This window comes from Brachycentrus maculatus, unplaced genomic scaffold (genome assembly GCF_059751285.1).
Source record: "Brachycentrus maculatus isolate JH-2025_06_01 unplaced genomic scaffold, ASM5975128v1 h1tg000216l, whole genome shotgun sequence".
Lineage (NCBI taxonomy): Eukaryota > Metazoa > Arthropoda > Insecta > Trichoptera > Brachycentridae > Brachycentrus > Brachycentrus maculatus.
In genome coordinates this window covers 830,401-842,500 of record NW_028280967.1, presented here as the reverse complement: position 1 = coordinate 842,500, position 12,100 = coordinate 830,401, and the positions used below count along the sequence as shown (strand labels likewise).

At 37.3% G+C, this 12,100-nt stretch overlaps 1 protein-coding gene across 1 annotated transcript in view; it reads left to right on the top strand.

Annotated features, from left to right (window-relative positions):
• LOC148306966 (uncharacterized) overlaps positions 1 to 12,100 on the top strand; it is a 124,538-nt gene that overhangs the window by 18,671 nt on the left and 93,767 nt on the right. The window contains exons 3-8 of the mRNA XM_088264131.1: positions 3,812 to 3,991; positions 4,807 to 4,923; positions 5,825 to 5,977; positions 7,332 to 7,497; positions 9,807 to 9,967; positions 11,739 to 11,908. Coding sequence (XP_088120257.1) covers positions 3,812 to 3,991; positions 4,807 to 4,923; positions 5,825 to 5,977; positions 7,332 to 7,497; positions 9,807 to 9,967; positions 11,739 to 11,908 — 947 coding nt within the window. The remainder of the gene's footprint in view (positions 1 to 3,811; positions 3,992 to 4,806; positions 4,924 to 5,824; positions 5,978 to 7,331; positions 7,498 to 9,806; positions 9,968 to 11,738; positions 11,909 to 12,100) is intronic.

Below are 12,100 nucleotides of genomic sequence, written 5' to 3'. Positions count from 1 at the left end.
CAATTTAGTGAAATCAATATGTAACATAATGGCTTTTCTACATTGGGAAATGATTACAACCACTTTTATGGTATTAGGATTAGTAGGTGGAATTCGTGTCATACCTTGAACTGTAAAACGTGATTCCAAATGGAATGTTACAAGGTCATTTTGTAATATAACTTCTTCTCATCTTCTTCTTCTTTTTCTATTTCCTAAGTATATGTGTGTGCCTCCGCTTGCAGCTCTTGGGATGTTGACTCCCAGCTGTCTTTCCACCTTTTTGGAGGTCTGCCTGGTGGCCTGCGTCCTTCAGGGATTCCTTAAAGGCGATACGTGTAAGTCTGTCATCTGACATTCTGTTTACATGATCATTCCAGTATCGCCTTCGTTGTCGTCCCCACCTCACGATATCCTCCGTCTTACACATGCTCCGGATGTTGGTATTTCTTACTCGGTCTCGCAATGTGTTTCCGGTTATGGATCGGAGAGTCTTCATCTCGGAGGTTCGATGTCGAGATTTTGCTCTAGAAGTATCTGCTCTTGCCTCAATCCCATAAGTGGCTTTTGGTCGAACACATGTTTTGTATATTTTCATTTTACTTTCTATTCTCATGTGTTTGTTCCTCCACACCGAGTTTAACTTAACTTCTTAATATAACTTCTGATACCTATAAAGTTATATTTTATTCAGAATCTAACTGGAACACAATATCTTTACTGTGCCACTCCACGCTGAAGATTGACAATCATCTTGGTCTCTAGTCACTCTAAATAGCGCTACATTCTAAGTGCTACAGAAGAACCACTCTATTTACACACTCAGGACAGAAAAGGTATTTCTACCCGTTTGGTTGATCGATGATTGATGCTTAAGTACGGGAAGGGTATTTTTACCTTCTGCGCCAGCCTCATTTCAAATTCAGTTTTCATATGAATATTATGTACCAATCTCTTTTTTAAGGTCTAAACTATATGTATACATATTATTTTTTGACATTTCATCAAAGATGAAGAAGAATATGGAAATCTGGGCATTTACGGGGCTTACGACCGTCATAGGCTGGTTTGAGTGATCACTTTACACACGTGTAACATTCACCAATTCTACCCATTATTGACAACCACACTACTCAAATTCTTCGAAGTTCTATATAGTGTGGTTGTCAATAATGGGTAGAATTGGTGAATGTTACACGTGTGTAAAGTGATCACTCAAACCAGCCTATGACGGTCGTAAGCCCCGTAAATGCCCAGATTTCCATATTCTTCTTCATCTTTGATGAAATGTCAAAAAATAATATGAAAATAACTCCTGTAATTGGAGATAATCCAGATTTTGTGAACAAGTATTTGGACACACTCAAAATGTTGTAAATAAATTATCTGGTCAAATTATAAGCTTAATAATAAAAATGAAAATGGTATTTTCTGGCGTTTCTCATGTGTGTGATTATAATCCGGGATTCGGATCTCACATACTAATATAAGAGTTTCTGCTTAATAAAAAAGCTTCTTTACATCTCACCAATAGATGTCTCTAGTGAAGTTCTAGTGATTCAAGAACAAAGTTTCTAAATTGGTTCATATATATAGAACTTCGAAGAATTTGAGTAGTGTGGTTGTCAATAATGGGTAGAATTGGTGAATGTTACACGTGTGTAAAGTGATCACTCAAACCAGCCTATGACGGTCGTAAGCCCCGTAAATGCCCAGATTTCCATATTCTTCTTCATCTTTGATGAAATGTCAAAAAATAATATGAAAATAACTCCTGTAATTGGAGATAATCCAGATTTTGTGAACAAGTATTTGGACACACTCAAAATGTTGTAAATAAATTATCTGGTCAAATTATAAGCTTAATAATAAAAATGAAAATGGTATTTTCTGGCGTTTCTCATGTGTGTGATTATAATCCGGGATTCGGATCTCACATACTAATATAAGAGTTTCTGCTTAATAAAAAAGCTTCTTTACATCTCACCAATAGATGTCTCTAGTGAAGTTCTAGTGATTCAAGAACAAAGTTTCTAAATTGGTTCATATATATAGAACTTCGAAGAATTTGAGTAGTGTGGTTGTCAATAATGGGTAGAATTGGTGAATGTTACACGTGTGTAAAGTGATCACTCAAACCAGCCTATGACGGTCGTAAGCCCCGTAAATGCCCAGATTTCCATATTCTTCTTCATCTTTGATGAAATGTCAAAAAATAATATGAAAATAACTCCTGTAATTGGAGATAATCCAGATTTTGTGAACAAGTATTTGGACACACTCAAAATGTTGTATATATGTATACAATTCAGTCGCCAGCGGTCCGCAGCAGTAAAACATACCCATTCGAAATGTGTTAAGTTAGTGAGCCAGGATATACGTCCTCTTCTTATGCTGCGTTTACCTTCCAGTTTTACCTTGTAATATATCGCTCACTCCTTTCAAGAACGTCATAAATCAAAAAACTTGATTTTTCAGGAGAACGATTTTTAAGTTTAAAAATATAATGCAATGTATTAAAATAAATATCAAGCCACTTATTAAACTTTTTACTGTACAACAGATCTTTTTAGGTAAAACCTGATGGTTTTTTCTCCATTTGAAAAATATTTAGCATATTTAAAAAATAATTAAACAATACCTTTTCTTCAAAATGCAAAAACAACACTTTCTGCCCTGTAGCGGGTAAATATTAAGTTAAAAATATGCCTCTTTTGCTGGGGATATAGTACATTTTCTGGGCATTCCGAAAACATGCACAACTAAAAATTGACAATTTTTGATTTATGACGTTCTTGAAAGGAGTGAGCGATATGTGTTTTTTCATTTATTTATTTATTACATAGATACATACATTTTTTTTACTTTATGTATTACAGCTCTTTAGGCATGGCCTGTGTTGAGCCGAAATACTTACATGTTAATACAATTTTTTTATTTATTATTATTTGTTTAATTATTAGATTATATACATTACATACAATCGATACAATAACAATTTACAGTATAAAGGTTTTACAATAAAATATTTACACCTGGACTTTAATTAAATCACTTTCTACCATGTCCCTTCCAATGAGATAACATAATAACGGTAACCGTCGTTTTACGCCGGCTAAATATTTTACGTGTGGTGTGTTGTATGAATACCTAGCTTTTTTTTAGACTCCCCAGAACATTGCTTTCATTTTTGCTACTTATTTGATATCAAATCACTGTTTATTAATTGAAAATTATAAAATAAAATACATGCAAGACACTTAAATAATTTTTTAGACTAATAAAAATCACAGATTCTTATTGACAAGTCGCTGGCAGCAAATGTCTCAAGCGGCGATTGTGCAGAAAGATTGGGTTTGTATGGACTCCCTTCCAAATGAGATTTACCTGTGCAGCACTTGCTTGTTTGTTAAGGTACCTACTCACGAGTAACGAGTCACCGCAAAAGTGATCCAGGTGGTCAGAACCATATAGCAATACAGACCATACCAATATATAACAGTTTACTTGTTCATCTGCATTGGAATATCTTGATTGTATTGAAAGCTGTCCCACCGCATTCCCAGATCTGATACAGAAGCATCTAGGCTTCCTGACAGACCTAGATGTATATCTAACAATAGTTAGTTGTACATATTGAAAGCTGTCCCACCGCATTCCCAGATCTGATACAGAAGCATCTAGGCTTCCCGAAAGATCTGCTTTTGCAAAGCAATTTTTTTTAAACTAAGTTGCGAAATTTATTGAAAATATGAAACAACATAAAATTGTATCCCGATTTTACTGTGAATTTACATTTTAAAGCTTGATTGTATTGTTGTTTTTTTTTCAGAACGGTCTCAACGCCATGCATCTGGCCAGCAAGGACGGGCACGCGGCCGTCGTGGGGGCGCTGCTGCAGCGGGGGGCGCACATAGACGCCGCCACCAAGAAAGGCAACACGGCGCTGCACATAGCTGCGCTGGCGGGCCAGGAGGCCGTTGTCAGGCTGCTGGTGCAGAGCGGGGCGCAGGTAACGAGTGATGGAGATACAAGTGTTCGTAGTCCATCTGTGTTGGACGCAGAGTAGACTGGACTTACTGGTGGCCCTTTTTGAGATCACAAAGTGTTCGCAGTCCACATGTGTTCCTTTTTGAGACCGCACTACAGCTTTCGTGTCAACATGTTTTGCAAAACTTTTACGATGTATTCGTAAGGCAATGGGATCATTTTTTTGTTATCATGTCTTTTTCATAAATTTCTCACATGTTGGTCATTTTGTTAGATCTTGGTTATTTTGTTACATCTCGGTCATTTTGTCACAAATTTGTAATTTTTTCGCATCTTGGTCAATTAGATCTTGATCATTTTATCACATCTTGATCATTTTGTCACATTTTGGTCATTTTGTAACACATTGGTCATTTTATCACATTTTGGTCATTTTATCACATTTTATCATTTTGTCACATTTTATTCATTTTGTTACACATTGGTAATTTTATCCCATTTTGCTCATTTTATCATATATTGATCATTTTGTCACATTTGGTCATTTTATTACACATTGGTCATTTTATCACATCTTGATCATTTGGTCACATTTTGGTCATTTTGTAACACATTGGTCATTTTATCACATTTTGGTAATTTTATCATATATTGATCATTTTATCACATTTTGGTCATTTTATCATATCTTGATCATTTGATCACATTTTGGTCATTTAGTCACATCTTGATCACTTTTTGAGAGTGAGACATGAATAGCGTTATAAGGGAGGTTTAACCTAACCCAACCCGACCCCAGTTCATTAACTTAACCTTATACTTTTTTATTTTTCTTAGGTGAACATCCAATCGCAGAATGGCTTCACTCCGCTGTACATGGCAGCCCAAGAAAACCATGACGGAGTCGTCAAGTTTCTCCTTGCCAACAGTGCCAACCAGAGTTTGGCTACAGAGGTAAGTCTCATTTTTAAATGATATTGTTTTCTGGGTCATCATAAGCTAGTCAACGTTTCTAAGGAGTTGTGGTGCCTCATCTGGCCCCGACCACCTTCTACGTGCTGTGCCCATTTTTGGTAAGTGCTTGTTAACCCTTGTGCCTCATCCGGCCCTGACCACCATAGAGGAACCGATGACGACAAACCATAGATGCACCGCGAATGAATGACTGCGTGACGTCACCACGCCTTTAAAAGTCCTGACGTCGCAAGGTACATCCTTTTTCGTCATCTTGCCATCAGCGTGAACTGCCGCTACATTCTACATTAGTGCATTTCATTTAATTTCAAACCCTTATCCGCACCTCAATGGTGCATAGGGCACTGCATTATATAAACACAGTGTTATCTTGATCGTTAACACACGAAGGAAAGGTGATCAGCCCTCCGCTTTAGATACCAGTCCAGGGTAATATTGAGTAAATATTAGAGTGAAAAAATCATTTATATTTATTTGACCTCCCCTGGGAATCGAACCCGGGATTGGGGAATGGTAGCCGGCTGTGCTCACCATTACACTACGGAGGCGGACGAATTATAACGACTATGCACATTAGTGCATAGTCGTTATAAAATTTGTAACCTTAAATAATTTTTGTGAATATAAAAACCTAGTACTAAAATTTGTAACCTTAATTATTTGTAAACGTAATTTTGTCAATATAAAAATGCAAAGCATTCAAGAAAGTCTATTTATTAAATTTTCATCTATTAATAAAACGCAGCTTCTGAGGAGCAACAAATGGAGACATGGATGCACATAATTAGTGCAAAAACACGTTCCCCATAGAGTGTTTGTGGACCAGTTTCACCAGAAATCTTATTCTTTTTAAAGCTAATTATATTTTTTTCTTCTGCAGGATGGATTCACTCCTCTCGCTGTTGCTATGCAGCAAGGACACGAGAAGGTTGTTGCTGTGCTGCTGGAGGCTGACACGGGTCGTGTTCGACTCCCGGCGCTGCATATAGCTGCCAAGAAAGATGACTGCAAGGCAGCCGCACTACTTTTAGAGGTATTTTGTATTCTTATGATATTCAAAAATAGTCCAGTTACCGCCCTTTTGGCTATTACTGTCTACAGTTTATTTTTAAAGCTATATTTTAAAGCTTTTTTTTTATCCCTAGATTGTGGGACATTTGATGTAAATATGAGTAGTCCACTTGCAAACCAGGTTATGGTAAAAATTTTGTTTATTAACCAATGGCGGCAAGATTTAATCTTCTACCGATTTGAGATATTTTAGAAAAAGAATTGTCGATCGGCATAGCGAGTTTGCAAGAGTATTGATTTTTCTATTCCATTTTATTCCTACCTTAACGACTTTTGGCAGATTATGTTAAATATGGGCGTAAATGTTTTTCCGTCCGCCTCCGTAGTGTAATGGTCAGCACGCTCGGCTACCGTTCTGGAGGTCCCGGGTTCGATTTCCAAGGGGGGTAAAATAAATATAAGTGATTTTTTCACTGCAATATTTATTCAATAACATTTTGAGTGTGTCCAAATACTTTTTCACAAAATCTGGATTATCTCCAATCACAGGAGTTATTTTCATATTTTTATGCATATAGAACTTCCAAGAATTTGAGTAGTGTGGTTGTCAATAATGGGTAGAATTGGTGAATGTTACACGTGTGTAAAGTGATCATTTAAACCAGCCTATGACGGTCGTCAGCCCCATAAATGCCCAGACTTCCATATTCTTCTTCATCTTTGATGAGATGTCAAAAAATAATATTTATTCAATATTATTACCCTGGACTGGTACCTGAAGCGGAGGCTATCACCTTTCCTTCATGTGTAAACGATCGAGATAACACTGCGTTTATATGACGCAGTGCCCTATGCATCATTGGGGTGCGAATAAGGGTTTTATTATTATATTGTTATTAAATATTTTAAATTTTCTACCGATCAGAGCCATTTTATAAAAAAAAAAACTTATTTTTTTAACATAACTTGGTTTGCAAATGGACTACTCATATGATGTGTTACAAGGGGAAATTTAATGAATGTTGTACCTACCTTAATATGTTCTACTCCAATCTTTCAAAATTTAAAGCTAAATTGTTCGAAATCTTATAAACCTAAAAAAGTAATTCTATTCCCTGTCCTTTCCTTTTCTTTCTTTCCTATCACTGCCATCTCCCTTTCTCTTTATCCCATCCTTGTCTCATGTCTCTTCCTTTATATAGACCTCTCTTATGTATAGTTGTGAAGAACTATAATTGGTACTCATGATTTTATTTTTTGTATTCTGTATGTATCATATATTGTAACTGTTGTTCTTCCTTCCAATAAAATAAAAAAAATAAATAAAAAAAGGCTTGTGTTTTAGTGTTGACTTCACAATTTGAATGTGTTTACAGAATGACCACAATCCTGACGTCACTTCCAAGTCTGGCTTCACTCCTCTGCACATAGCCGCTCACTATGGTAACGAAGCTGTAGCTAAGCTGCTTTTGACTAAAGGCGCGGATGTCAACTGTGCCGCTAAGCATAACATATCACCATTGCACGTGGCAGCCAAGTGGGGTAAGAGTGCAGCAGATTATCTGTATAAATGTCTTTGTATTGACAACATTTTGAGTGTGTCCAAATACTTCGCTCACTCCTTTCAAGAATGTCATAAATCAAAAAACTAGATTTTTCAGGAGAACGTTATTAAAGTTTAAAAATATAATACAATTTATTAAAAATAAATATCAAGCCACTTTTTGAAGTTTTTACTGTGCAACAGATCTTTTTAGGTAAAACCTGAAGGTTTTTTCTCCATTTGAAAAATAACTAGTTTATTTAAAAAAATAATTAAACAACACCTTTTCTTCAAAATGCAAAAACAACGGTTTCTGCCCTGTAGCGAGTAAATATTAAGTAAAAAATATGCCGCTTTTGCTGGGATATAGTACATTTTCTGGGCATTCCAAAAACATACACAACAGAAAATCGACGATTTTTGATTTATGACGTTCTTGAAAGGAGTGAGCGATTTGTTCACAAAATCTGGATTATCTCCAATTACAGGAGTTATTTTCATATTGTATTTTTGACATCTCATCAAAGATGAAGAAGAATATGGAAGTCTGGGCATTTACGGGGCTGACGACCATCATAGTGTGTAAAATGATCACTTAAACCAGCCTTTGACGGTCGTCAGCCCTGTAAACGCCCAGACTTCCATATTCTTCTTTGTCTTTGTATTTGTCTAATTGGTGAAGAACTAGAAATATGGTTTCAAAAGATAATGATTGCGTACCAAAAATAATGGTAAAGCTCCAAAAAGAATGGAAAATCACTATAGATAATCATTCTCTTCTTCTTCTTCTTGGTATAGGCCTTGTGGCCTGATTTAAGAGGGATTAGTCTCCTGCGATATCGATCCATCTCTTTGGTGGTCTGCCCGGGAGTTGTTTACCATGGGGTTGGCCGTACAGTGCGATGTGGAGGGGGTCTGGATGGTTCCATTAACCATTACGCCGCTTCCCCGCAGGGGTAGGCAGAGAGAATAGACAGCCACACCACTCTGTCCTTGCAAACATTCTTCACCTCTTCCACGTTCATGCATCTCCTCATACACGACCACCGATTGTTTCGACTCCTAACCTGACCACTTTCAAGTATTTGGCATACTTGATCGTGCCAAGTTTTTCTCGGTATTCCTCTGGTCCTTTTTCCAATTACATTCGCCTCATAAATTTGTTTTACCATTCTTTCCTCACTCATTCGTTCTACATTTCCAAACCATCTCAACACACCTTTCGTAATTTTATCGATGATGCTTATTTCAGCTTTGGATTCCTTCCTTATTTCACTATTCGAACATATTTTTTTTTGGTAAAGAGGGGATGGTAAATATTTTAATTTATTAGAAGGAAAAAACAACAGTTTCAATACATGAAAAATCAGAATACAAAAAAAAACAAGAATACCAATTACAGTTTTTCACATTTATACATAGAAAAAGTAAGAGAGAAAAAATCTATATATAACAAGATATATGAGATAACGATGGGATAAAGAGAACAGGAGATGACAGGGATAGGAAAAGATGAAAATGAGAGGACTGGGATTAGAATTACCCTTTTCATTTTATAAACTTTTGGGGGGGTGGTGAAGAAAGACGATGGTCGTATTGGATATGTATTTATTGGTCAACAAGGGCTACACGAAACGGTACGGTGTAGCGATGACGTAGTGTGACGTGGCGGGGTTGAATCGGTGACGTATTTGCGGAGTTGTGTTGACTGTCGGGCTGGCCGGAGTATCTTCGTGATGTTGACGAGGGTGCTGGACTGGAGATCGTAGCGAGGTCTTGATGCGGTGTTCTCGTGACGGCGTCGGCGATCGTACTCGACGAGCTCCCGGTGGAGAAATGAGATGTCGATCGTAGTAGCTGCGTTCCTGGCGGAGGAATGAGGTGTGGAACTTCGTAGTCGCGCTCCCGGTGGAGGAATGAGATAGCGAGGCACGGGCTGTACCCCTTTTATATCGTTTGGGAACTCTTTGTTCCTTTGTCTTGGTTGATGATCAAAGTCCATTGACATGTTAGTCAAAACAAATTGCAATGGGACGTGTGCAATCCATTGTTCCCAGTCACTGCCTCTTTTGTTCTGCATAGTTGCAGTGATTGCATTCTGAGAATTTACTAATGTCAGTGGTTTATTGGCCGCCACAAACTTTCGAATAATTTTACTTTAAAGTTAGAAAGATTGGAGTAAAACATGTCAAGGTGGGTACAATATTCATTGAATTTCCCACAACTTCGATATGTAAAAGATTTTTTCAAACTGTTATTTGATGGTGCTGAATTATAAAAAATTGATTCATTTGTGCTTTGTTTTCAGGCAAGGCAAACATGGTGTCGTTGCTGGCCGAACACGGCGCCCAGGTCGAAGCTAAGACCAGAGATGGGCTGACTCCGCTCCATTGCGCTGCTAGATCAGGTCACGAACATGTTGTGGACATGTTACTGGAAAGAGGAGCTCCCATAAGCGGGAAGAGCAAGGTACTTGTGTTAACTTGTAGTATCCATATCGCTCACTCCTTTCAAGAACGTCATAAATCAAAAATCGTCAATTTGCAGTTGTTCATGTTTTCGGAATGTCCAGAAAATGTACTATATCCCAACAAAAGAGGCATATTTTTAACATAATATTCACCCGCTACAGGTCAGAAAGTGTTGTTTTTGCATTTTGAAGAAAAGGTATTGTTTAATGATTTTTTTAAATATACTAAATATTTTTCAAATGGAGAAAAAACCTTCAGGTTTTACCTAAAAAGATCTGTTGCACAGTAAAAAGTTCAATAAGTGGCTTGATATTTATTTTTAATACATTGTATTATATTTTTAAACTTTAAAAACGTTCTCCTGAAAAATCAAGTATTTTGATTTATGACGTTCTTGAAAGGAGTGAGCGATATGTGTTTCTTCTTCTTCTTCAAACCCTCATCCCCATCCGATGGTGCATAGGGCACTGCATCATATATAAACGCAGTGGCATCTTAATCGTTAACACATAAAGGAAAGGTGATCAGTCCTCCGCCTCAGGTACCAGTCCAGGGTAATATTAAATAAATATTACCTCCCATAAGCGGGAAGAGCAAGGTACTTGTTTTAACTTGTAGTATCCATATTTGTTTCTTCTTCTTCTTCAAACCCTCATCCCCACCCGATGGTGCGTATGGCACTGCATCATATATAAACGCAGTGGCATCTTGATCGTTAACACATGAAGGAAAGGTGATTAGCCCTCCGCCTCAGGTACCAGTCCAGGGTAATATTAAATAAATTTTAGAGTGTGAAATCAGTAATATTTATTTAAAAAAAAAATAAGGAAACACTTGTTTTTATACCACTTGAGTTTTATTAACGACTACTAGTTTCGGAAGCTAAACTTCCATAGTCCCTAACTTACCCCTCTCCTTATTTTTAGAACAGTTTTTTTTTATTTTATATTTTAGTTATTATTCAGACCTGACGATAGAAGTTTATCTTCCGAAACTAGTAGTCATTAATAAAACTCAAGTGGTATAAAAACAAGTGTTTTCTTAATCATTTTAACATGTCTTACCACAAAGTAAATGCCGAAAAAGTTAATAAAATATTATTTATTTTCATCCCCCTGGGAATCGAACCTGGGACCTGTATTTCTACCGTTAATATACTGGATCTTTGAAAATGTTAGCTTTAGTTTAGTCTTCTGTCCTCTACTGCTGGATATAGGCCTCTTGGGTATCCTTCAATTTTTTTCGGTCGGTTGCTTCTTGCAGTTAGTTTTTACCCTCCACAGCGGCTTCGTCGTCGGACCATATTTTTTGAGACCTTCGACACCTATTTTATTCTTCCAAGGTCTCCATCTTAAAATTTTAGGGATCCATCTTGTGGGGCTTGTCTTGCATCATATCCTGACCATTGCCATTTAAGTCTTGCTATGAGATCCATGACATCCGCTATTTTAGTTCTGCTAATTCTAGAAGTGAATATTCTAGAAGTGCCCCAGTGTAGGCAGTGAAAGGGATTAGTAGTTAGATGGTTAAATTAGTTAGCTAGATTCAATTTAACCTGATGTTGGTCAGTACACAGACGCTTCCACAACTCTGAATAGCACAGCAGACAGACAAGGAACAGCGCCAAGGTATTTGCAGAAAATATTTAGTCATCTCATTTTTAACCCAACTCATCATCAATATTTTACTATGCTAATTATAAAGCTAAGGTCTGCTGGGATTGTAAAAACCATGACAATTTTTGTTAATGGACATGTTTTGTCTTCCAGAACGGTCTGGCACCCTTGCATATGGCCGCCCAGGGTGACCATTCTGACGCAGCAAGGATCCTGTTGTACCACCGAGCTCCTGTGGATGATCTGACCGTGGACTACTTAACCGCTTTGCATGTAGCTGCTCACTGCGGACACGTGAAGGTGGCTAAACTGCTCTTGGACAGGTATGACCAGAAGCCAATTATTGGCCCATCTTTTTCGGTTTTCATAAAATGCTCTATGGTTCCCCTTGTGGAAGGCGTAATTACGCGATGTGGGGAAGTGTGCGTTTTGCACTGATTACGTGCACCCACGTCTCCATTATCTCCTCAGAAGTTGCATTTTTATTATTGGATGAAAGAATAAATAGTTAAACA